This window comes from Helicoverpa armigera, chromosome 20 (genome assembly GCF_030705265.1).
Source record: "Helicoverpa armigera isolate CAAS_96S chromosome 20, ASM3070526v1, whole genome shotgun sequence".
In the NCBI taxonomy this organism is placed as follows: domain Eukaryota; kingdom Metazoa; phylum Arthropoda; class Insecta; order Lepidoptera; family Noctuidae; genus Helicoverpa; species Helicoverpa armigera.
In genome coordinates this window covers 7823111-7850153 of record NC_087139.1, presented here as the reverse complement: position 1 = coordinate 7850153, position 27043 = coordinate 7823111, and the positions used below count along the sequence as shown (strand labels likewise).

Genomic DNA, 27043 nt, shown 5'->3' with positions numbered 1-27043 from the left:
GAGTTTATAGGAGAAATCTTCAGAGTACATATGCGAGAGTCTTAAGGAAGTGTACGAGTTTAAGGGAAGTTTATCAGGGGGTTACATAAAATAGAAAAAAATAATAATGGAATTAGAGCGAGATACATAGGAGACATAAATCGCGAGATACATAAATCTTTGTAGTACGTGGGGGTTGTGCATAAGGGAGTAGTTTTATTTTATTTATTTCACATCGTAATTGTATTAGGTACCTGTAGCAGCATCACTAAGTCCGATCTTCTCCCGCAACATGGCGACGAGATGGTCTGCCGTAGCGGCGGGTCCGAACACGAGCCCGTGCTGTTTGCCGTCCAATAGCAACACTCGAACGTGCATGGGACGTCGTGCGGCTGCGCAGAGCACTTCCTCTTTGGATGGCGCGCCTAGACGACGCGGCACTTGAGCTATGCTTAGTGCCACCTGGTGGAGATAATATACTTGAAAATACTAGATATTTTTTATGGGTGATCGCTGGTAAATAAGTGTAGGTTGTAAAGGTCAGTTTAGCAGTCAGTTCATGTAAAATAGAGATGCTTAACAGCATGCCATCCAGTTGAAAGCTGCTCCAACCAGGTGACCATGTCGAATTCTTTGAGTTTTTATGAGTACTGATTTATAATTTTTTCTTTAAAAAGGAATAATATGTTTATTCTCTTCTTGGCAAGAGAATAAGAATGAGAGCGTAAGAGTGTCGAACATGCGTCTTAATAAAGCTGCTTGGTTGTGTAAATAAATGTTAATATTATTGAGTTTAAATTAGTATTTTTCGGCTCAGTGGCGGATTTACAAACTTGCCGCTAGTAGGCCATTCAATTTTTGCCGCCTCTAATGATATTTCTGTCAGTTACTAGATTATTTTTGTAAGCCTCTATGTACCGAAGAGTTTAATGTTAACAAGTTTATATGTCAGCGACTTTGAAGCGTAAAACCTCTGTACTACTATTGAGTACCCCCCCCCCCAAAACAAAACGACAAATGTAAAAAACTCAATAATTTTGTACCAAAACGAGTAAAAAAAAACCGCCGTAAAGTGAAAAAGTCGCGAGCGAAGCGAGCGCGATTTTTTTTTAGTTTTGGGACACACAAATACCTACCCAAAGAAGAGTGGAAAAAAGCACTGTAAAGAGAAGAAGCCGCGAGCGTAGCGAGCGCGAAATTATTGATGTTTGGGACGCAATAATATCTAAAGAAATCAGAAAATAGTCACTGTCAAGTGAAAGGCGCGAGCGCACCGAGCGCGAAATTTTTTGAGTCTTGGAACACAAAAATACTCCAAAAGTCCTCCACCTCATAAACAGCTTAGAAATCGTCAGTGTAGAGCGTCAGTTGTTTTTGCTACTTCGGTGCTTTAACTTTTTGTGCGACTCAAAGAGCGCAGAACAAACCAGGAATGATGAAAAAAGCGCGAGCGAAGAGAGCGGATTTTTTATTTTATTTTTATTGAAACTCTATTAGAATATTTTAAAATTCATGATCACGTAAGTACCTAAGTATATCGGGTGTGTCGTTCATAATCACATTAAATGAAATGCGTTAATATACTGGTTAATATATGTTGATTAACACAAAGAAAAAAGAAAAATACGTAAAAATAAAAAAAAGGCATTTTTCAAACAAAGTTAATAGAATAAAAACGTGCGAAAATTAGAACACCATATAAAAGTCAGTCATTACAAACAACAGAAATTCTCCCTTGAAAACTGACAGCTGTCAACTGATCAAAACATTCGATACTCCTAACTTCATCTCTGCTTTACACATGATGTTGTAAATTATGAAAACGAAAAATAACTCCAGTGGCTAAACCTCTGAATGGATTAGGATATATTTTTTACAATTCGCCATAGAATATCATAAAGTATGTGTGATAGGATTTAATGTGATTAGGAACGACACACCCGATATATTACAGTTTATTAATTTTGCGTTTATTAATCATTTATTTATATATGGATTGTTTACTCAAATACTCAATTATAAAAAAAAAAACCTGTAAAAAATTGCTAAATTTGCCGCCCCTCTAAATCTGCCGCTCTAGGCACTGGCCTACTTGGCCTATTGGTAAATCCGCCACTGTTTCGGCTATATTTTGTAGCTACACAAAATATGCAGTACTTTATAATCTTAGTTCCTTATAGATAGTCCTCGGTTACCCATATAAAATGTGGTGTGTGTTCTTACCGCCTTACGGCACGTGTATGCGTTTGCGTCAGACGTCGAAGTGATAATATTTACAGAAGGGATGGTGGCCACTGGGCACAGCATTGTAAGCTGGTTGGTGTAAGGGATGGTAGGAGGGCCAATGGGCTATCTGTTGAGCAACCAATCAAAGCAAAGCGTTTGGTGAGTATAAAGCGACACATTTTAGGCTGTAATTAACGCCTTCGGTTTTTAATGTGTATTATTGAAAGCACAATTAGACGTGACATCTATACTACATAATATCAATATTAACATTTATTATTAGATACCATGTGTTACCACTGCTCAGTCAAGAGGAAAAACAGTTTGTAGTATTATGGTTAGGTAACTTCAGTGTCCACATAAAAATGACCCGTTTCACACAAGATTTGAGTAAAAATTTTGACACATCGCGATTTCAAGACGCCTTGCAAAGGCCATTTTACACACCGTCTCCAAAGTCTTCAAATCAAGGATATCTGGTCAAACAGATTCAGCGTCACGAAACATATATAATCCAAATATTTAAGCCATTTAGGTCATATGGTGTCGTAACATGTTCAGCGTCACCAATCCCAGTCCAAATTGTATTAATCTATAGTTTTATGTAAGTACCTGTTCAGCCCGCCTCGCGAACTTGCCCTCCTCGCCGGCATGCAGCGCGGTGCCACGGTAGCGCAGGTGCGCGAGCAGCAGGCGGCGCAGCGGCTTGGCGGGCGGCAGCGCGGCGCCCACGGCCGCGCACAGCAGCGCCCAGTGCCGCGCCGACACGCGCGACGACGGCTCCGGGTGCTCCGTCGTCTGAGGAATCAAATTAAGTATGAAGTTTATCAAAAAAAGGTTTTGTTTAGAGAACTGAACATTATACTTATTTTTAAGATCTACAATTCATTTTGCCTATTTTTTTAAATAATAAATACATTGCACTTAGCCTTTTTTTTTACAATATTGAAATGTACATGTTATCAGAATTGAATATCATAACAACGTATTTATCCGTGTTTTGAAAGGCAAGTGAAGGGAAAAATTGTATTGAAACGGTGTCCAGAATTTTATGTGCCTTTCGATTCACGTGCTGCTGTCATTTCTACATCTTTGGCTGTCGTGACGGATAATCAAAGTCATGAGTCATGTTATGCAGTATTGTTGTTGTTGTTCCCGAGCTCGTGACATACAGTGTGACGCACCTGTTTGATGAGCTGCATGTACAGCTCGCACAGCAGCGTGTCCTTCTGCAGACAGCGCTGCAGCAGCGCCTGCGCCAGCGCCACGCGGTCGTCGCTGTCGGCCTCGTGTGTGCCGCTGTTGTTGTTCGCCAAGTTTGTGCTGCTACCCTCTGGGTTCGCACTTAGGCCCGCGTGGCTCATTATGTCCTGGTGATGGGACAAATTGTTGAGTTAATTTTAAACCTCGAAAAATAAATCATACGAAGGACTCAAAATAGGGTACACATTTGAACTTTTTTTTTGAAGTGTTGCAACCTAAAAATTCAATTCACAAAATAATGTTGCTGTATTACCAGTTGTTGTTAATATAGAGTATTACCTTAAATATCTGCATGGCGGCGACCTCCTCGGCCTCGTTGAGCTTGGTGAGGCTGTGCGGCAGCGTGCGCGACCAGCACCAGTAGCCGGCCGGGAAGTTCTTGTAGCTCTCACCCTGACTCTCTGCTGCTATGTCCAGCCGCATCTTCTCCAGACGGTGCTTACTTAATCTAAGAATCACGACATTTCTTAGTCTTCAACCTTAGTCTTAGTAAAATTTACAGAATTTGAAAGAGCGTAAAATCTATGTATAAAGTAAGGAATTGACTGAGCGCCCGATCGATAAATGCGACGTGAAGTTGTAACCGGCATCTAGAAGTACATAACTCATTAATGACATGAGTGAGTACCGTCCTTTCAATGTTTTTGGAATTCATCCTCGAAGAATTAAAATGAAGGTAGGTACATAAAACCAGCAGTCAGGCAGCCTATTTGGTCATCTTCATACTGATCATGTGTTGTTTCAAAGTTTGAACTTACCGTCGCAGTGTATTCCTTAAGAAGTTCCCAGCGGAAGCTTCCGTAGGCCTCCTGAGCATGCCCGAGTCGACCAGAGCTCGCCTCGCGCTCTTCAGCGCAGCGGCCAAGCGTGAGCGCTCCGATGTCGGGGCCGCACGACGCGGGGGCTCATCTGCTAATCCATTAGCAAGGACAGGACTGTAGGCAGCCATGAGCCACGCCGCTTCGTTCTTTTGTGGAGATTCCAGTACGATGCACCTAGAGGTATCAATTTGAAAATCAGGACTGATATTTACTGTTGATTTTTCAAATGCTGTATAAAAATCTGTAGCTGAATAAGAAGCCTATAGAGGCACATGAGCATGGCTGTGGAGCGGAAATATTAGCAGTAGCTTTATCAACGACTCCGCTTACACCTCCTGCTGAAAATCGCATCCTGCAAGCTCTAATAATGTTAGTATCTCCCTCGCAGCTTAGGCAGTAGTTACACAGAAGCGTCTTACTGCTGCTAGTTAGAACATACCGTTGTCCCCCGTCCGATTCTTCAGTAACAACATACCGGTGTCCGTCGTGCTGTCCATGGTGAGTGAGGCTGATGGTGAGGCCGTTGTCCACGGGGTCCATGAGTAGGGCGGCGATGTTGCTGTACGGGTACTCGGCGAGCACCACCTTGTCTGTAGGCCGGACTAGTACCACGCCTTCTGAACCCACGCCTAATAGGACGTTGGGACCTGGTAACAAGATTTTAGATGAAGATTGAAAAATTTTGCACCCGCCATTCAAGTACTATTTCCAGTCTTTCAGTACCTACAGCATCAATGCGAAAGGGCCCTTTTTTCTTTTATTTCTCCTACATGACTTTGGATGAGAGAAAAGAGGTCATTAGAGAAACTCCTACATTTGTACTTTTCCGACCGCAAGGCGTTATGTGAGCCAAAGTTTGCAAAGTAATGTATCAATACATAAAAAGGTGATTATGGTTACCTAAATTCTGCATTATTATTTTCTGAAAATGAATCCAAATGAATATTTTGCAAGGTTCTCACCATGTGCCCAATATCCCTTGTAGGTGACCGGGAAGAGAGTGACTCCATACAGCGGGTACTGCATGACGCAGGACAGGTACAGCGCCTTGGCCGTCAGCTCCGCGCGGCCCGCGCCGTATTGACGGTGTGCTTGCGCAAGGATCGTCGCCTAGTGGGGTCATACATGTTTTAGACGGAATGTAATATTGTAGGTAAGTATTATTTAACCTGCTTTTAATGACTGGCCGTTAGTTGCATAAAGACCCATAAAAATTAAAGCTTCATTAATTTCTAACACCTTTTATCTTGTTGACAAAGAAAGAGTCGGCAACAGATCTAAAGAAGCTTTAACTTTAATGGACCTTTATGCAACTGACGGTGCGCTGAATTAAAATTATTTTTTTCGAAAACATTTTAAACTGAATTAATTGATACCCCTGTAAAAAGAGTTTATTTTTGTAGCATTGTTAAGTATACAAATTGGGCATGACCATTTATCGAAAATACCTGCTGTACTGTAAGACATAAAAGCCTTAGTTAATAGTAATTAAATTAGCCATTTTTACATATTTTAACAATTGCTATTTTTTTTTCGTCACATTAATAGTTTTATTACTAGAAAAATAAGAAATATAAAATCTTGTTAATGTACTGACCCACTGATGCGCCGGCCTAGCTCTTGCGATACGCTGCGGCAGGAATTGCTCGGGCTGCGCGTAGTAGGCGCGAGTGTGCGGCGGCGGCGGACTCGGCGGCGGCTCCCCTAGAGACACCTGTGCTTGCAGCCCCGCTAGTTGGAGCGCCACCTTCTCCGAGACTGGGAACTCGTCCATCTGGTGGGAGATTGGGTATAGTAGTAGGTGAATAGACTGGTGCAAGGTAGTCTTGTTTGAATTTTATTTTTATTGTACCCTAAGAGGTCTAATTTCCTTCTCTATTGGGCAGCGAGAAAAACCGCAGGAAATAGTTTTTTTTTTATTAAAAAATACAATGTAGTTAGGGGTTTAGTTTGAAGTTCAAAAATATCTATTTGATATACATGCCAATGGCACAATGCCTGAAATAAATTACTTTTTTTTTATTTATTTATGTCCTCAAAAATACCAAGTTTGCTTTGCGTGTGCGACCACGATTATAGCCTGGTTCAGTTAAACTCAGCTAGTTTTTTAAATGTGTAAATTACAGAACCCATTTCCATTTTACGATGTGACCATATTCCATAACATAGGATCTCACGATGTGACCGTATTCCATGACATAGGACATGTTACAATGCGACTATTCGCTTACCTTGACGACACTGTGCACAGCTTGTGCGTACAGCAGGGCGACTTCTACAGGGTCGTGCGGCAGCTCGCGTCCGCCGCGGAATAAACGACGCTTGAACACGAAGCGGTTGTCCGCAGACCCGCCGCCGGGACCTTGTTGCCTGGTAAATAATATATGGAACATTAGAATATTTGAGCAAATAATAAGGTGTATGATTTAGTCGCATTTAATCACAGATCTGTAATGATAGTTTTAGGTAAGATTTACAAATAAATAAATATTTTTCGTTGTCACCGATAAGGTATGTTCACATCTACAACTAAATAAAATATCAAGCACTACTACGCGAATGTGGTCCATACGGTATGATGTAGGTAAGGGACGATGATATGGACTTTACCGGCCCTCACCACCGTTATTGGGTGACACCGAAAATTGGTTTTGGGCACTGTACTGTGACTACAGAAAGATTGATGAGTATTATTGCAATAATAAACACACTTCTGGGTAGGTTAGGGTAGCCCTACCCTTTATGTAAGAAGTTTAGTTGGTAAGTAGAAAGTTTCCTAGCTTAGTTGAGGAGATTGCGGTCCTCAGCTACCTCTCAGCAGTGCACAGCATACTCACATCTCCCAAGCAGCAATCACATCATACAAATAATGCGTAGCCCGCACATGCTCCTCACTGCCCGCCCGCTGCTGGTACACCGCCCAGCCGGCGCGCGAGTGCGGCGACAGCCCCAGCTTGTCCGCCAGCCGGGCGGCGGCGGCGGCTGCCGTGTCCGCAGGGTGCACGTCGATGGCTTTAGTGCGACCGTCCAGGAAGAAGAAGCGGCAGACTATGGTGCCGAGACGACGCATTGCCTGAGAACAAAATATAGGTCTTGTGTGATGTCAAATGTCAACTTTTGACCTGCAAAATGTGATGCAGCACAGTGCCAGCTATTGGTGTAGTAACTGCCTCGCTGGTCTAGCTCTAAAAGGCAAGCGCGGGTGCTAAGCACAAGGTCTCGGGTTCAATTCACGGCTCGGGCCGAAATTGCTTTGTGGGTTTTAGAAGCTTTCACGAAGCAGCCCGAAGCCTGGAAGTTGGTGATTGATACACCCGTGTATCGGAGAGCACGTAAATGTCGGTCCTGCGCTTGATCTCTCTCCGGTGGTGTCGGATTGCCGTCCCATCGGGCTACGAGAGTGAAGGAATAGTGAGTGCATCTGTGTCTGCGCAAATGCTTGTGCTCTATAATATGCCCTGCGCAGCTGGCTGATCTCCTTATATGAGAACAGCTACCGAGGCCGAAATCGGCTTTGGACGTATTAGTATTACAGAAGTATACTCACAGCGATCTCCACGGTACTAGGCGGCAGCTGCCTCGGCGCAGCACCGCGACAATTATCCAGACACCACTGGGCACAGTGAGCTTCCCGGGCCACGCCCCCCGGGGAGGCGGGGTCGGCGGGCGGGGCCAGCACGCGAGCCCGGGCTCGAAGCCAGGCGCTGTAGTAGCGCGCGAGGCCCCGGCTGGGCTGCCATGCGACTGCGCAGAGGCAGAGCACCAGCCATACGCGTTCTGCCCATTCTTCTACTGGGCACTCCGTTATCTGGAACAAATGGCAAATGTGTATCCTGCTAACCTCACAATTAGGCCTCCAAAGTGCGCGTGACAAGACGGTGTATAACAGTGGAACCGGTAACGTTACTCGTCCAACGAACAGCCGTCTTGATTTTGGGGCGCAACTTTTTTAGGAAATTTTCCGATATAATCTTTGACTCGTCATTTTGTTGTCCATTGAAGAGACAATGTATTAGAAAAACAATGAACAACGGAACAACCTATGAATTTTAAGCTATTTTTTTATAGTTTATTTATTTTTATTAAAATGTTTATATAAACAAGTTTAAAAGAAATAAAAGGGACAATTTAAACATGATGACTTACCTGTCTAACACACTGCACTAGTATCTCATCTCTCAACTCTTCACGTTCAATACCCTTGCCGATGACAGACTGTATCACTTGCGTTTCTTTGTCAGCGGTCAGTTCACCGCGCATGTAGCGACATAGATCCTACAAGAGAAAATAAACCTTATGTTAACAAGCGAGAGGGTTCACTTCCCAGCGTAGCCTGGTCGGGGCTGCGGGATTGTTATTCGCAAAAGTTACCAGCGGCCCCAATACACCAAGGGACAAGATGGGGTTTTAATAGGTGGAAGTAGGTAACACTATGCCCAAAATGCGGCGAAAGGGCTAATTTGATGATTTCCCATGAAAACAACTTCTGATGGCAAAGCTGATAGGATCTTAATTTTTTATGGGGGAAATAGAAGAGAAATTGGGAATAAGGGCAAGGGCAGGAGGATCATGATGATGGAAAAATAGAAGATAATACAGTAACTATATATACTTACTCTAAATATATTGACAGCGGCAGTGACACTGTCGGGATCATGTAGTTGTATGTGTGACGTCGGAATGTTGTTCCCTTTGTGGTACGTGATCATCTCCTCTTTGGTAAGGAGTTCCATTGATTTGCTCTTGCGGGTCAACGTTGCCATTATCGTACCTGACGGAGTGAAATTCGAACCTCATTTACATTGTCATAAAGTCATAAATTTATATGACTCTACCAAGATTATTTTTCAATAACATAGCACGCTAAAGGCAACCTTATTGTCTGAGAACTGTGGTTGATGTTACCTTCAGGCGATCTCGGGTGATCATTGAAGTATAACTTAGCGAACTCTGACAAGTCATTAGGTACGTCAGCGGGTGGTGTTGTAGGCGGTAAGTTGGTCGCTTGAACCTCAATTTGATGTAGCCGACGCTCCACTCTCTCTTTCCGACGCGCATTGCGATCTACGCTCTGTTGACAAAACACGACCATTAAGTAATTATCATCTCAGTGGGTGAACCACGGAGGAAGGAAAGATGGGCGGAGGTGCCATAAGACAACTTTTCAACGATTTTTGGTTTTATAGGCGGAAAAAAGGCAGAGATAGTAACGTTCCTCGTCCCCCGAAATTTCATCATGCAATTTTCTTAGGAAATTTCTGTTATGGCATCTCCGCTCGTCATTAGGTTCTCCCACATTAGGCTCGTCATTAAGTTGAAAATCGAGTGTTAACTTACAGTAGAATCTCCATTCATCATTGGTGGGGGACTGATACAGGTGTCCATGGGTACAGGCGGTGGGGAAGTACCATTGTCCATGGGAGGCAACGGTGGGAGTGGCGCATCTGGCTCCGGTTCGATGGCGATTTCTTTGTGGATGAACCTGCAGGCACACAAAATATTGCAATGTAATTTTCGAGCGACAAGCTGATAATATTAATTACTAGCTTTTGCCCGTGACTTCGTTCGCGTGGAATAGTGGCATCCGGCAGATTTTTGGTTTGAACAATAGATGGCGCTGTATGTAAAAACTATCCTATGTCCTTCCCCTGGCTCTAAACTACCTCCATGGCAGTTTTCAGCTAAATCGGTTCAGCCGTTCTTGAGTTATAAGTGGTGTAACTAACACGACTTTCTTTTATATACATATATAGATTTGAGATCAAAAAAGTGCCCTAAAAGGTGTCTTGCCATCTATTATATTGGGAAAAGTACAAGTACATAGGCGCTTTCTGACTTTTTTATTTTTCACTTTTCTTGTATTTAAGTAGTACATACCCATTATTTTCAGGTGGTGTGATTTGCGGAGGCGGCGGCGGCGGCGGTGAGGGGTCGTTATTCTGTTCGGGCGCCGGCCGAGGTATCACCGCTTCGTATATCGGCTCTTTGCTCTTAACTACCGATAATTTGCCGTTGGGAATTATACCGTTTGTTAGCTCTGGCGGTGTTGTATCTGGAAATAATTTTATTGCTGTAGAGGCGCAATAGCTTCGGCGCATAGTGGAAAAAAGCCAACGTAAAAAGATTGATTGAAGTCTAGTTTTTTTAGATCTCGGGGATAATTATTTTTGTAACCGAATGAAGACCAGCCTTTAGGCGTTTTATTACATGGAGCGATTTTGGTTGAGGCAACTTTATGAAAGTTTTCTGAAAAAGTTGATGTACCAATTGTATGGCACAAAGTCATTTTGAGTAACAGTGTCATTGCTGGGCACAGGGACAGGTGGTGGGAAGGGAGACTAAAGCTCAACTTTAAAAGATCACTTCCTTCAAAATTAAGTTCGGTATTACCTTTGGTAACAGCAGGCGGCGGCGGTGGCGGTCCAGCAGGCTCAGGCAGGGTACACGTAGTGGGGGGAGGGGGGAACACCGGCGACTCCTCCATGAGAGGCTCCACGGGCGGCGGCGGTGGTAATATCAGCGATGACGTCATCGCATCGCCGTTAGACATCGGCGACATGCCATTGGTCAACGACGTACTCATGACGCCATTGAATGATGACGTCATAGAGGCCGGTGGGGGTGGGGCGGGAGGAACTATTGGTTGGATGGCGAGGGTAGAGGGCGGTGGTGGTGGAATGGATTCAGAAGGTGCCCCGTCAGGCTTGCGTTGTGCTTCCGTGTGTGACTTGCTTAGCTCGTTCATTTCCGCTGCTAAGACGTGTTCCAACTGGGAGCAAAAAAGAAGAATATAACATTTGTTTTCAGATAAACATCCAGGCTACCATCATTGGTTTATACGGCTGCCCGCTCACGTTAGACTTATTATTTGTAGGACAGATAATGGCCGATTTTTTGTAGAAGGTAAGAACCTCCTTTACGTTTTTCTGACAGGCTAGGTTTTAGGTTGCTTCTCAAAAAGTCTGTCCCCAATTATCGGACATGGACCGGCAGCCTAAGAATAACTTAAGTATATAAAAATTCTTACGAGACAGCATTAACAAAAACTTCCACTCACCTCCTGATGCAAATCATCAGCCAGCCTCTCCATGGAGTCCCCGATCTCCGCTATAGTTGGTTGATGCGAGTCGGGCTGTCCGTCCGGAGCGCCGCGCTGCGTCGGCACATCAGCTAGGAAGTCGAACAGATTGTCCAAGTTCACCGACTCCGCTCGCGTGCTGGTGGGACAGGAGAGGCCTCGGAGCTGGTCTGCCATGTTCTCTAGTTCTGCACGTTCTTGGTTCACCTTTTCTTGGAGACTGGAAGGAAAAAAGGTAGGTTTGAAGATTGCAGCACTATTATAAAATCAGTTATTGCTCTTGAGTTTATTTAGTTTATTTTTTGGGTATCAGCACGAGAACTTCAATCTTTGATTGTAATTATTATAAGAGAATAAAACGTGTGTGATGAGTGATGATAGATATGCAAAGCTGCCGACTCGTAGAATAGGATGTCTAGGGCAAAGTTGAAGAAGATGATACGGAATACGGACCTCGTTATGTAATGCAAAGAAGAATGAAGTCGATAGAAATGAGTGCAGAGGAAATACTTGATTTCAATCAGTACGCTAATAATCCTCCGATTTATTCTTCAATATTTTTTTTCCTATGAGTATTCGTACCTGTTCCTCTCCTCCCTCAGCTTGATCTCCTGGTTGACCCTCTTCATCTCCCTGAGCGCGGCGGCCACCTCCCTGGCGAAGGCTCCTCTAAGATGTCTCTGCAGCGTGAGCGCGGCGCGGCGCAGGCGCAGGAAGGCGGCGCGCTCCTTCCAGCCGCGGAGAGCTGCTTGGAGTACTACGGCGGCGTTGCGCCAGGTCAGGTACTGACGGCGTTTTATTGAGCCTTTGTACCACTGTGGAGGGAGAGGAAATGTTAAGTATTTTTTCTTGTAGACTTATGTAATTGTAAATGTAATAATTAATGACTGTTTAATTTTGATATGAAACTACAACAGGGCAGGAGAAAGAAGAAGAAACTACAACACATATATTTTTACGAATACTAAAAAGAACCCTTTTTAGCTTGACTTTTGTTGCTAATTTTGTTTGACTTCGTATTAATATCTGGTCCAGGTTACAAAGAAAATTATGCAATATACATAAAGATTACAACACCAATAAAGTTTTAATCTCCATATAGATTGACTTCTTATCGTTAAAAAAATTTCAAAGTGTGTAGAAGTATTCTTACCTTCTGTATAAGCAATGCAGAAGACTGCAACAGCGCACTTCTCTTCGCTTCTAACGGCGCATGTACTGAGCTCCTCATGAATATCTTCGTGTGTCCAATCTGCCAGTCGTCTTTGGGCGCGTTCACTATCGCCGTGATCGCTCTAAAAAGGAGAAAATTTATGTGAATATTATATATGTATATGTAAAAACATTATATAGCTGAATTCTATTTTGATTTTTTGGGCTGTTTAGCTTAGGCTCCCTTCGAGGCAAAAATAAAACAAATTTTTCGTCACTGGGCTAGTAAGTAGCTCGTTGATAATTGATAGAACCTTTGTAAACTTCACCTATACCATTCCAAATTAAACATCAAGTAATTTTATTACAACTCTATAAATCATCGTACTGTATCTCCGGATTATTTGGCCGTGGATGCGGCAGCAGACACCGGTATCTGGCCTGGAAGTGCGGCGCGGGAAGGTGTATGGGATAGCCGTCGCGACGTATGCGAACAATCTTGTTCATGCCCAAGTACTTGAGCTGTTCCAGAACTAGCTGTTCCAAGTATTTTATTTGCAAAAGAGTTTATATCTTACTGTATTTCCGGATTACTCGGTCGTGGATGCGGCAGTAGACATCGGTACCGCGCCTGGAAGTGCGGCGCGGGCAGGTGTATGGGGTAGCCGTCGCGACGTATGCGCACGATTTCGTTCATGCCCAGGTACTTAAGCTGCTCCGGAACTAGTTGTTCCGAGTACTTTATTTGCAAAAGAGTTTATATCTTACTGTATTTCCGGATTACTCGGTCGTGGATGCGGCAGTAGACATCGGTATCTGGCCTGGAAGTGCGGCGCGGGCAGGTGTATGGGGTAGCCGTCGCGACGGATGCGAACGATCTCGTTCATGCCCAGGTACTTAAGCTGTTCAAGGACCAGTTGCTCCGAGTACTTGCCGGCTTCCTTGTTCTCGTTAGGTTTTATGCAGCGGACGTACCTGAGGGGAAAAGGATTTATAGAAAATATATAAAACGAAAAATTGTTGCAGACATAGAAGAAAAATTTTAAATAATATTTTTTTTTTGTTTTTATATAGAACAGACATATTTAACTTTGTAATGTAGTCCGAAGTCACTCTCAGCATTCACAAAATGATTTTATCTTCAGCGTTATATGAGGCAGCATTTAATCTGAGCTATAATATGTTATAAGTCGTCACTAAGTACTCACCACACATCGGTAGCTTGTAGCATATCGACAAGCGACTGTAGCTGTGCTCTAAACGTATCGACAACGGTGGGTCGGCCCTTGGACGTTCCTCTCTGGGTCGTTCCTGTAGAGTTGGGGCTGGATAGCGATGTATCCTGTAAGACAATACAAAATAAATAAATATAAATCAGGTGTTTGCAAATATAACAATCCAGTGAGCTGGAAATTAATGAATGTTAACCGGCAAAAGTAATCTCCATCAAGGGTATTTATCAATCATCGAGGGTGATGGTGAGCGTTTAGGGGATTATCTTTTGTATTTTATTACGTTCAAAAAGTGCTGTTTTGTAAGTATGACTTAATGATTAAGAGATTGTGTTCATCATCTTTTATACATAGTGAGCTTTACATTGTAAACAAAAATATATCCAGTGTAGCAAGAAATAAGGTCTAAAATAACTTACATGCCCCGGCGGCGCCAAATCCTGCACATAATCAGCTAGCTCCCTCACAAACGGATTCGCAGACCTACTGAGATGGTCTATAAACGCATCTTGCTGTGTATCCCGGTTCTTGTCCACAAAACCCTGGACACTGTAGCTGACTGTCCCGGCGTAGTGTTGTACTCCGAATTCCTCTTCCCACTTGCGTCGGGATCCTTTGACGAAGGACTGGTGCTCGCCGAACTCGCCTTGAATGTTTGTTAGGTAGGCGCCGTCTGATCCCTGGGGAACGGAGTGTTTATTAGTATGGTATACATTTTACAACTTATGGCTTGTTTGGTGTCACCCTCGTTCCGTGTACTTCAGGCACGCATTGAAATATTTTATGGCAAACTCTTCCGCTTTATTATTATTACAAAAGCGACTGTAGCTCTGTCTAATGCACTCAACGTTTTGATGTGTATTCACGTCAAACCAAATGAACCAATTTAGATGAAAATTGGCTGCGGAAAATGGTTTTCGAGGAATGTGGGTGATATCTCGGGAAACAGGCAATATATGTATAGGTTGAATTATAAAGTATATAATCTTAACTGGTATTAAAAAATGTGACTGAACTGACCTTTGGCATATGACACTGTTCACTGAGCAATTTGAGCAAGCTTCTAGGCGGCTTCTCAAGTAATTCGAGACACGCCGCATTATCCGTGAACTGGATCTGATTGTACACGATACCCTCTTGACGATACTGCAAAATAATAAATTATAACATTACTATATTACTATGTTTTGAGATAACTTTCGAAACTTCAGTAACCCATATACCTATCGGTGAATTTGCTTACTAGAGAGAAAGTTGACATCCCCATACAAGTAAAGTCTAATTCCTATCTCTATTAAGCAAGTCCAAAAAAGTTATTGAAACTCCACCGTTATTTTAAATGAAATATGAAAACACCTGGCATTTGGCAATACTCTAATGGAAGTTTAGCGTTACCATATTTTTCAAATTTAAAGCACACTCACAATATCCTGCTCCAAAGCGAAGACATAATTATTGAAGAACATATGTAGCTTCTCGTTCGCGTAGTTAATGCACAGTTGTTCCAGCGAGTTGGTGGCGAAGTTCTCGAAGCCGAAGATGTCGAGCACGCCCAGCGCCCGCGCGGCGCGGCCCGGCGCCGAGCACGAGTTCACGTGACGGACCAGCCACGCGAATGTGCGCGAGTATAGTGCTCGAGCCATGGCGTGACGGTTCTCGCGAGCCTGCGGAGGTAAAAAATAAATGTTATTTTAGAAAAAAATAATGATTAAAAAAAATTAAGATAACTCTCCAATTTCCATTTTACAAAGCTACTTTTGAATAATAGACATCAATCATTCTAGCTTTGAACTATCACAATAAAAATAAAAAAAGATCCCGACGAACTAAGAACCTCCTTCTTTTATGGAAATCGGTTAAAAATTACTGTTTAATAAAGGAATAACGCAATAAAATAGGTTCATCCTTTCGAACGCTTCGGTACCAGAGTTAAATTTTACACAGACCACACCCATCTTTACCCATAATATATAGCACCCCTTCTTTTTTGTCTAGAGTTCAATCTATATACTACAGTTAAATATAAAGTACCTCAGGCAACCGCAGAGGGATATCCGTGACATTGCCTCGCACGTTGATCTGTCTTTCCAACAGAACCCTCTTGGCTGTCGGCAGTGGCAATCCTAATAGATTGGCAATCGCATCCACTGCCTCTGTGTCCTCTCCAGCCAGGGTTGAACGTTCACCATCTACGTCCTGGAAAGAAAGACAACCATTAAATTCCGACACAGAAAAATATACAGTAAGAACCGATTGTACAGTCGCGGATTGATAAAAAATATCGGCTCGAATAGTTCGACTGCCTGTATTATACAGCTAAAATGGGAATACGGGCAAACTGCTAGTGCATTAATGATCGTAGTATATAACCTATATAAAATGGAATACTAATAAAGAATTGAGCATCGAGTATTGACTTCACAAAACACATACCTGGAACTGTATATTCCCAAGCCACAATATAGCAGCTAATACTTTAAACAGTCCCTCGCACATGTGCGGAGGTACTTGCAGCACGGTCAGAGCCAGCTGCAAAGCTTCCAGCTTGCCCTGCTCCCCCCCTCGCCCCTTGTGAGCCTCGCCGTCCTCCGGCCGCAAGTATTTGTACTGAACATCTTCTCGAAGTCGGAGGGTGTTGCGAAGTTCCGCGTTGTGCTGGAATAGTCAAGAAGGAAGTTGAATATGAGATAAAAATTCTGTTAGTTCTTAAATAATATTTAGCTGGAGCTCGAGAACAAAATACAGAATAGTGTTTAAAACACCACAATTAGCGATACAAACAAAGGGTGACTCTCAAGTTTACTTTAAGTAACCGTTCTTGTTATGTCTGATAAAATGATTCATACCTTAGCACCCTCAACGAGCTGATAAAACACATGGTAGTTAGTTTCCCTGGGCGCAGGCCCAGTTATCCTCGCTCTCTCCAGTAAAAAGTCTCTTAGCACAGCGCCCTTAATCCCACCGCGGTGATCCAACCGCACTTCGACGAATTTGCCAAAACGGGACGAGTTATCATTACGAACTGTTTTTGCGTTACCTGTAAAACAAAGTTTTGCGTAATTATAACAAAACATAGTCCCATTATAATAATACATCATTGAAACAGAGCAAAAAATGTGAAGACAATAAAAGGGTGTCTGCATTAAGTGCATACGACCTTCTAACCACATCATATTCCTTTACATCTCAATTTGTAAAGGTGGGTGCTATGGGTGCGGCGAAAAGGAACTAATGATTTAGTTTGTCAGTCCCTAATGTTATACAGAAAGAAGGCGGGTAATATCTCCATGACAGGTTGATGACGCGACTCACGACATTATTAGTGAGGGGGCGGTCTCCATCGGTAACGATACTAGTGAGCTACTAAAAGCCATGTTATAAAGACGTTATTAGTTTTATTTAAGCACATAGCTGTTTTCCGCGATTTTACCCACGTTCAGGGGGAACTCCTTCCCGTACTCGGACAATATTATATGACCTATGTTACTTGGAGAAAGTATAGCTTTCCATCACAGAAAGAATTTTCAAATCTTTTCAGCACCTTCTGAGGTTTTTTCCTCTTTATGATATTGGTTAAAGTAAATAGTATAGAAGTACTAACCAAACGCTTCTAGCACAGTATTAGCTTCCAATATCTGCTGTTCGGCCCAGGAGGCCTGTCCGCCAGCCGCGCAGAGGTACTGCAGGATCAGTTTGGTAGTCTCCGTCTTGCCGGCACCACTCTCTCCGGAGATTACGACCGATTGGTTCTTCTCTCCATTCTGATCAGGAAATACGATGTCATACAGATAGAGCATTCATTATAACCCAAGTTCACTAACTCTACCAACAACCATCTTTCTTTAATCAAGTTTATCGTGTGCTTTGAAAATTTAATTCATAGCAACTAACGTCAGTTTCAGCAAACCAGCTATTTCAAACTGATGCTTATGTTAATTATGTTGTCGCTGAACTTGGGTCTAAATCGGTACATACAACGGAACGATCTGATATAGCCCAAAATGTACATATACAAAGTAATGTGTCCGGAAAACCTCGTAATTTTATTTTAAAGACCATTTTAAATTATAGATAAGTCATTCGTACATAATTGAGTTTTTTTTATGTAACATTCAATGCGGAACGTTATGATTCATGAGCAGATACAATTACAGATCTCAGGACAACTGATTCATGATACTAGGAAAAACTGCGACAAGAAAAATGGCAATCCATTATAGAATTAATGACTGGCTGGCATTAGTTGTTACAAAAAACTGTTTGAAAAAGAGTAATGGTCGTTTGGTCATACCTGTAATGAGCTGTATGCTGATTCGGCTAGCGCGAATACGTGTGGTGGAAGGGTGCCGAAGGCTTTGCCTCTGTACTCCTGCATGTGATCCTGGAAACAGTGTGTAAATAGTTTTAAGGTCTTTTGCCAAACACCCAAGTTATTCACGAAATAGTAGTTACTATGATGAAAACTAAGAAAAAGACTCCATTAGTCCATCTTTGTATCGAAAAACATGAAAGAGAATTTCCGCATCTCCCCGTATCAAGTTCTCAATTACCATATAATTGGCAACTATTCAAGTGTGTAGCCAACATTAACGTGAGCAATGTTCATACATAATAGATAATTTGCTGAATAAATTATCATTTCCTCTTGTTTATTACCGAAGGAAATTGATGGAAACTGACATGCTATTGTCATGATCATGAGCGATTGCTATCAAAAGAAATGCGAATACAATTATAAGGAACCGTTAAATGCGATGTTCTGTCACCTTTGATGCGTTTCTTTTTAATTTATTGTTTGTTAGGGTCGCTCTGTTTGTGTGATGTTAAAGAAACACATACTTTTTATTTCTTGAAGGCTTTTGTTATGTTATAGCGTAAGATTATAAATATTTATAGGCTTACCGTTGTGTAACATCCTAGCTCCTTGTAAGGATTCACTGCGACTAGAATAGATCCTGTGTATGTCTGTGTAAATTGTTAAGGAAATAATTACATAATTAAAACCACATCACAACTTGGAGAAAACGAGCACGAGTCTTGAAATGGGCACATAAAACGACCCCTTGTTGCATACTTATGAATTTCTAAGAGGAACACAGTCGGTTTTGCTTAAGCCTACACCGTGACACTCCTAAGTTTGGGCATTTGGAAAAGAGCTTCAACAAAAATTCAGCACCTTGTTGAAAACTTTAAAGTTAAAATGTACCGTAAAAGAATCTATAAAGTTCTCAACGCCAGACTGAGGCCTCGTAAACCTAAATGGCGAGATTGCAGAAATTCTAATGAAGTGGATTATTCGGAGTTGCCGCCTGCCTGAACCGTTGAGGAAAATTACCACATCGCCACTTACCAGTCAGTATGGCAGCGTGTCTAGACAGCAGACGACCTATTAGTTTACTAAGTTATGAGGAGCCAATATACTGGAACAATCCAGTATATAATATATCGTACTGGATAGATAGTTTTCAGCACTTTTCCACATTTAAGCTTTTTTAGAAGCAGTCTCGTGAAATTAAGCATGTAGTAATAAATATATTACTTCAGGCATGTCATGTATCCTATCCTTCATTATATCATCACCAAAGTGTGTAAACTATATACTACAGAAATTCTCTACCAAAAAAGTGAGCTCTAAAGATTTTGCGTTTCGAAAAGGATACGTAAACGAGGTCGTGTATGTATCTCTTCTTGAGGTTGTCGTTGATGGCTTGCTCTGTGATCTCCGGCATCATGGTCATGTCGGGGACCCCATGGTCCGCGGTGTTCTCCCGCTCCTCCATTTTGCCTGCAAATAAATATCACAAATGAGTTACGATGTTTGACGGGTCAACTAGCAAAAAATCATTACAGGAAAGGCATACATTTTCGGTATATACCTAGTCCGATTTTCCGAATATCCATTTATTTGTAACAGTTGGTTACCACATAGGTTACCAAGGTATGTGGTAATAATTTTCCCTATCTATCCATATGTTTGTACATAAAAACATAATTATTCTATTGGTTAAACAAAGCACCACAAACCCGGAAAATTGATAGGAAATAATTTGTAATAATGCTAACTATAATAAATAGCCCATTCTATTATTGGCATGGCAAAGGTTCATCATTATATTATTCACCAAGTTATTTGTATACGAGTGTATACTGTACAAGCATGAAACTGACGTCAATAAAAAGCATTTTCTATCTAAATTGAGTCACGGGCGTATCATATACCTAACCTCTATCCTTGAACAAATTTCGGGAAATATATTCATGTCTGCGTGGGACTTCCCTACGTTCATAAGTGGCCATTCAGCTAATAATGAACGTTTATTTGGAAGGGGAGTTTTCTCAAGAAATATACGTGCCTATTGCTTAGGGGAAACCGTTTAATCAGATTATTTTCAAACTACTAACGGCGGATTTCAATAACCCATCATCTGTTGATTTGACCTTAGCCCCTGACATCATTCACAAATAAATTATGTCAAATTCCAAACTCTAGTAAGCAAATAAGTAAATACATAGCATATTGAAATCTATCGTAAATGTTTAAGGCCTGCGAAAATCGGATTTATCTTTTCTACAAACATTAACAATGCAGCAAGATTTATCTATAGAAAGATACTGTACTGTCGTCCATAAATGCATCAGCATTGTAATTCCAGACACTCTTTTACAGACAGTTAAACCCTATCGGGGCTTATTGCTTTAGTCTAGCTCCAGCGCAGCCTTTTAAGACGTGTGTGAAATAAATGTAGCTAAATTGGACAAATCCATTTACTTCAACGATCTATAAAACGGTAAATTGTATGTACATGTATACATTTATACTAATAAATAATAAAGAAACATTTTTGTTTGTTTGTAACCGATTTGAAAAATTCCTTCACTGTTGGGAAGTTACATTATCCCCGAGTGACGTAGGCTATATTTTGTTCGGGTATGGGGAAGATGTTCCCCTGGGACGGGGGCGAAATCGCGGGCAACAGCTAAATAAGAAGTATAGGTACTTTTAACAAGACGACAAACAATTTTAACAAATTTCGACACGTTCTCTTTTAAAATTCATGATAATATTTAAGAAGGAAGGACTCCAGGTATAATAATGCACGTATCACACCAGTTTTAATTAAAACAATTTAACTTCAGCTTGCATATTATAAAATAGCTTCACGCCCAACATGAAAAAGGGAGATACTGTTACACGAGCTATTACAAGTGACATGAAGGGTGTTGATAAAGTTGAACATCCGTAGAGAGCCAAACTGGAAACCCTCTAGGGCTTTCTGGATACGCATCTTCGTCATATGATGATCTACGGTTTATTTTACTCAATAAGAGATTATAATTCTTGAACACAAATCACACACCAAACCCAACTCTATAACTTCTCTTTTAGTACTTAATTTCCAAAATGATACTTCAATTTAGAAGATGATAATAAGCGATCAAACTAAAATGATTTCTACGCAGCCTATAATTACATTAATAAAAATGGCGTTAATCCTCTCGAAGGGTGCAATGTTGTCTCAAAGTCGACAGACTGAGGTCAGTGTGTCGACAACTCGACATTGCTCGACTTTATAAGGTGCAAAAACCTTAATTGTCTACGATTTACTTTAGCTCGAGTCTATTAGCAGTTCATTTAATTTACCACCATTAATTCTCCAGAAACAGACTGAAATAGAATAGACTAGGTACTAATTTTGCTAAGTATGCATGGCAGATAGGCTTGTAGACGCTATGGTATAAAATACTTAAATAGAGTCTAGAATACAGAAGATTAAAGTATTTGGGTCATACAAGACTTTTTAGAAATATCTTGATAGACAAATAATCCAAGAAACACTTCAGCAAAAAAATACCCTGTTATATTTTATAGAGCGTCTTGCAGCCAGCACTCGCGACCATATCAATTTACATCGATCTCTCGCCCCTGCACCCCCGAGGCTCCCTAAATACGACGTTATCGTTTCAAACGATTGATAACTGTTTTTATTACGTCTAACACACAAATATGTTTGCTCAGTAAACGGGTTCATGAAAGCTTTATAGAGATATAAATATTATATCAATTCTATAAATATTTTTTGCGTAGGTAATTCTATCGCAGTAAAATTGTTTTAGATGCAGTTATGATAAAATAAATAAAAATTAACGACGAGATAAAGGATCCTCTTTATTAGAAAGCTTTTATTTTCTTAGACAAATAGCAAGACAAATGGATTCCTAAATTCAATTCACAACACAATCTGATACTGAAATCCAACTTGGATTCAGATCTCATTTTAAGAGAAAACAAACTGTAATGAAAACTTGAACGGATAGAAATTCTATTATTACTGGTACTGATTGACCCGAAGTTTGCATAATAAAAAACTATCGGCCATTTTACTAAGCAAATTTTAAATTAAAGTAACACCATTTCTATTTCTACAGAAGCGAAGGTACTCAACAAATCAATAACACCAATAATAGGCACACTCCAAACACATCAATGTGCTAACAAGACAATCAGATAACAAACATATGTAATGTTCTTGACGTTGGGACGTTCCCAGAGCGTCCAACTTATCGGACGGAAATGTCACTTGCGGATAATACGTCACTGGGGCCCTCGCACTTGCTACTTATCAATATAACACATTATTTGCACAATTACCACACCACTGTCCATAGCCATACAACTGTGATTCATCGTCAGATTGAAGACAATACGGACAGGATGTGAGGATGTTTTAACGATTATGACCGATTTTATGTCGTTTTCGTGCCGATTTGCAGTGCAAAGTAACGGGACTACTTAAGGGTGCTTGAGTTCTTAGAACTGCAACAGTGTAACTTTTTTAGGTTCATACAGGCAAAGATAGATTCGTTCTTGTACAATATACAACACTAGAAATTATAAACACAAAGCTAAGTACAATTTGTGGTCCTATAGCTAAAGAGCAATTTCTGCAGATTCAGACAACCTTTTGATGAAGATAGATGACGGGCAGTTTGTTTGGAATTCATAAATCCATCAGATAGATACAGTAACAATCAAAATGCGCGTTTAAAAATACCTATGCAAATTGAGCGGAAAAAATCCTCGCTAAATCATTTGCTGAAGGAAAACCAAGTTCAGTACAAATAGGGATAATATATTACCATGATCGATACGGCGATGACCGTAAAAACTGGGTGGTAATGCGGTACACAAACGGTAATGACTAACATAGCGCTTGACAAGGTTGTTTGTCACAATCGTATCACAACTTCCTGTGATATCACTTTTGTTGCGAAGCCGCAGTGGAAAAGGAACGTTTATTTGTTCAAAATGAAACAAAAAGCTATTCATAATCGTTAGGAAATATACAATTACTAAAATATTTATTCCAATAATACATTGACTCGTCATCGCTTCATGAATGCACGAGGGACACGGTCATCAGAAGGCACCTGAAATGTTGACCACTTGGTCAAGAGTGACAAAGAAGAAGTACAATGCATAGTTTTCGTAACCCACTAAGTATCAGCTGCACTTGCTTAGTATACAAAGGTGCGCCTCGGTAACTGCAAAGCATATTTACAATATGTACAACTTAAACATGTTACCGTATTTGTATCCGAGCTGTGATACAAGTTATATTGTTCAGGAAGACAAAGAGATCTCAATCGCTAAGCGAATTTATTTACTAAACATAGAGCAGGGCGCTAAGGTGGCTTCTTGTTAAGATTAGGCTGCATATGAATTTGCTTGAAGGGTTTAGGTTTGATGGCATGATAATGCTCTGGCACCGCAAAGACAGTCCGACGTAATTTTACACAAATTACGAAACTTTATATACCTAGGAAACCAAATTTTCAAAATCTGTTTGTTCGATCCCGAGATTACCCCCCACAATACAACGTCAAAACTTTACCTTTTTTAGGGTTCCGTAGCCAAAATGGCAAAAACGGAACCCTTATAGTTTCGTCATGTCCGTCTGTCCGTCTGTCCGTCTGTCCGTCTGTCACAGCCGATTTACTCGGAAACTATAAGTACTACAGTGATGAAATTTGATGGGAATATGTGTTGTATGAACCGCTACAAAAATATGACACTAAATAGTAAAAAAAAGAATTGGGGGTGGGGCCCCCCATACATGTAACTGAGGGATGAAATTTTTTTTTTCGATGTACATACCCGTGTGGGGTATCAATGGAAAGGTCTTTTAAAATGATATAAAGTTTTCTAAAAAACATTTTTCTTAAAGTGAACGGTTTTTGAGATATCAGCTCTCAAAGTCGTAAAAAGTATGTCCCCCCCCTCTATTTTTATAACTACGGGGTATAAAATTCTAAAAAAAATAGAGGTGATGCATGCTAATTAACTCTTTCAACGATTTTTGGTTTGATCAAAGTATCTCTTATAGTTTTTGAGATAGGTTGATTTAACTGTAATTTACGGAACCCTTCGTGCACGAGTCCGACTCGCACTTGTTTAATATTAACACAGTTGTAACCACTCTATTTCACGTGTAATAATCGGCTTTATTCTATCCACATGAACCGAATTTAAGATACCCCATTTTATTACGCTTCAACCCTTTTAAATGTGAATATTGAAATCGCCCTATTACCCGATCATTTTATAGAATCGTAAGCTCTATTGAAGCAATCGTACCGCGGCGCCATGTTTACTGGTTATAGAGCTTTCAACAAATATTGATGAATGAAAAGCTTCTTATGGAATAGGGTTGTCAAAATTGCCTTACTCCAATAAAACGCAAAAAGGGTGTGTAGGAAAAGTAGCTTGATGTTTTTCTGACAAATCATATTCAACAAGTGTACTATATACGGATGGCCTAATATTTATTTGAACTTAAAATGGGCAACCCAAGGTACTAAACTAGGTTAAAAGTGCGGCCTGAAGGTTAGAAAATTTGTAAAAAAATGACCAGATTGCTGATCATCAATAGTTGTCAGAAGAGTGTCTGATAACCCTGTCTAACGGAGTGCTGTTGACACGCACTTGCGTGCTTAGCCGCTGCGTTTTTTTATGTCATTTAATTTCAAGGGAGCTCCCCTCAATACATTTGTTACGAAAATCTATTACAAAGATGTGACTCAGCAGTTTATTTGAAAATGTGTTTAATCAAATTTGTTAAAGAACATTTTTATAATTGTTGCAAACTCCGAAGCTTGTAAGTATTCTCAGAAAATAAATACATAAAAAATTGTTCTTAGTACATATTTATGGGCGAGAGAAAACATGGTTTACACTAACTACGCCTAAATGAGCACCAAACAAAGCCTCTGAATTCATTAGAAAGCACCTTAGACTCATAAAATGTGTTATTGCTTTAATATCTTTATTAACCATTTTAAACGATCTGTTATCTTCGAAAGTGTCGTTTGGGGCACTCTCGCACGAGACGTTCAAAGACCGCCCTCCCTGGACACTGTGAGATTGATCGGTTCAAGACATAAGAGAATACGTGCGTTCTACAATATTTAATGAATAAAGCATACACAAGCCAAACATGTTTGATAGTTAACAAATAAATTATATATGTTATGTTTGTCATGTTAACAAAATCACCCATACAATACATATTTACTCAGTATCGCCTAGGCTGTGATTCAACTTCAACGAAAACAAAGCTCGTGTATATCAAAAGTCGTAAAGTCCACAAACAAACCTATCCACATTGGAAAACTTTGTCTGTACAATCGCTGTCAACTTGTATCAAAACAAGAAACGGGTCTGTGGCGCCGGGCGCTACCCACGACGAACACGCCACTCGGTTATAAGGGACCTTCCGTACTACCGGGAAGGGAACACCCATTCAAACTCCCTGATTTAATAGGACCATTCAAACATCCCAAAACCATGACCCAAAAGGGAAATGAAATTGGATATTATTATCACCGTTTTCATCATGTTGATTTAGGTCTGAATAGATCTAAGCGAGCTTTGATACTTTCTAATTGATTCTCATTAATTTTGCGGAATAGTTGGATAATCGTCTATCAGTTTGTGCCGATTAGCAAAAGATTAATACATGGGAAACTACACTTGAATATCTTAACAGTAATAAGTAGCTTATTATATTGAAATAGGTTTCCATTCGTCCTTACAAAACAAAATGTATTGCAGAGCCAGAGAAATCCGTAGAACTGTGCGAAAGTAATACAACAAAACCTAAGTTTAACAAGGCCAGTATATCTAAGCAATTGCGACATTTCGCTAAATTGAAAAGAAATAAAGGACAGTGGTGTGGGCGGACTTGTGCGGGCGCCTGCGAGAAAACTTAGAATCGAGAGTAAAAAGGAGAAGCCGGGAGCTGGCGGTAATGTGGGCGTACCTACTATAACTGCGTTTATAGGCCGGGAGCTACTCTTTATTTATTTATTACGTAACGATACTTTTACTCCACAAAGCGATTTTGTTTTTTTTTCTCTTCGGCCTATAGATAGAAAGATTCTTGGAAAAATAACTTTTTTGAGGCCTATTCGGATAAGAAAACTTTATGGTTTCGGTTGGTATTAGATACATACCTCATAAGAAATGTGTAATGGACGGTTATTTGAGCTTAGTTCCAGCCGAACTGATTAACATTATCTAGGGGGATGATAAGTACTTTTACTTTAAGTTCAAGTAATTTTACTTTAGGTATACTTAATCGTATCGTCAAATTTTAATTCGGAGAGGACACGTACGGGGGTACACGTAAAAGCACGAAAACTTGTGGATAATGTATTCTGCGTCACGAACATAAAAAAAAAGATAGACAGACCAAGACAAGAGAAATTAGGTTTTCCATCAGATAATAGAATCTGAATAATTAAAGCTTTCATCTGTTCAGTTGACACACAAGAGAGACGCAAGTAGTCTGGAATCGCATAAAAACCAATGAATAATGTGATGAAGCCAAGAGAATGATGACATTGGACTTAAAAGGAGACTTCAAGAGGATAAAATAATATGTAAATCGAAAATGCAGTAACAGCTTTACATAATATACATAACATCGCTATAGATCTATCCTAAACAAAAAACGTCTGTGCAAATTGGGCAAGATCTTCTTCGCAAAATAGTCAAGCACAAATACGTAACGTTAATTACTCCTTGACAATCCTTACATTACGGTTAACGCATAATGACCAGATTGAGTGCGGCGACAGCCAGCCTACTAAATTAGCGCCACTGGAGCCCTAAGTGGGCGGCTTCGCACTTCTTATTTTAGTTGCAGACAGATCTGAATGTAGGTAGGCGTCAGGAATAAAGCGGCTAGGGCGTTGACCATTAGGAGAGCGAGATCACGCCGCCCGATGAC

The 27043-nt window shown here is 40.8% G+C and overlaps 1 protein-coding gene across 4 annotated transcripts in view; it reads right to left on the bottom strand.

The window, feature by feature from the left end:
* LOC110376435 (myosin-I heavy chain) overlaps nucleotides 1-27043 on the bottom strand; it is a 71729-nt gene that overhangs the window by 4811 nt on the left and 39875 nt on the right. For 3 of the 4 annotated variants that reach the window (XM_064039652.1, XM_064039653.1, XM_064039650.1), the window contains 32 exons: nucleotides 19412-19536; nucleotides 18654-18716; nucleotides 18043-18132; nucleotides 17353-17512; nucleotides 16598-16788; nucleotides 16185-16406; nucleotides 15783-15947; nucleotides 15176-15415; nucleotides 14772-14897; nucleotides 14171-14431; nucleotides 13728-13861; nucleotides 13288-13494; nucleotides 12521-12662; nucleotides 11950-12182; nucleotides 11347-11587; nucleotides 10680-11058; nucleotides 10167-10341; nucleotides 9627-9771; nucleotides 9195-9360; nucleotides 8906-9060; nucleotides 8436-8564; nucleotides 7837-8097; nucleotides 7127-7362; nucleotides 6521-6659; nucleotides 5887-6063; nucleotides 5252-5399; nucleotides 4729-4936; nucleotides 4227-4463; nucleotides 3748-3916; nucleotides 3390-3575; nucleotides 2818-3003; nucleotides 234-441 (listed from right to left, as the gene is read on the bottom strand). In XM_064039652.1, coding sequence (XP_063895722.1) covers nucleotides 234-441; nucleotides 2818-3003; nucleotides 3390-3575; nucleotides 3748-3916; nucleotides 4227-4463; nucleotides 4729-4936; nucleotides 5252-5399; nucleotides 5887-6063; nucleotides 6521-6659; nucleotides 7127-7362; nucleotides 7837-8097; nucleotides 8436-8564; nucleotides 8906-9060; nucleotides 9195-9360; nucleotides 9627-9771; nucleotides 10167-10341; nucleotides 10680-11058; nucleotides 11347-11587; nucleotides 11950-12182; nucleotides 12521-12662; nucleotides 13288-13494; nucleotides 13728-13861; nucleotides 14171-14431; nucleotides 14772-14897; nucleotides 15176-15415; nucleotides 15783-15947; nucleotides 16185-16406; nucleotides 16598-16788; nucleotides 17353-17512; nucleotides 18043-18132; nucleotides 18654-18716; nucleotides 19412-19531 — 5899 coding nt within the window. In that variant the 5' untranslated portion in view covers nucleotides 19532-19536. The remainder of the gene's footprint in view (nucleotides 1-233; nucleotides 442-2817; nucleotides 3004-3389; nucleotides 3576-3747; nucleotides 3917-4226; nucleotides 4464-4728; nucleotides 4937-5251; nucleotides 5400-5886; nucleotides 6064-6520; nucleotides 6660-7126; nucleotides 7363-7836; nucleotides 8098-8435; nucleotides 8565-8905; nucleotides 9061-9194; nucleotides 9361-9626; nucleotides 9772-10166; nucleotides 10342-10679; nucleotides 11059-11346; nucleotides 11588-11949; nucleotides 12183-12520; nucleotides 12663-13287; nucleotides 13495-13727; nucleotides 13862-14170; nucleotides 14432-14771; nucleotides 14898-15175; nucleotides 15416-15782; nucleotides 15948-16184; nucleotides 16407-16597; nucleotides 16789-17352; nucleotides 17513-18042; nucleotides 18133-18653; nucleotides 18717-19411; nucleotides 19537-27043) is intronic. The other variant, XM_064039651.1, reaches the window with a different exon arrangement.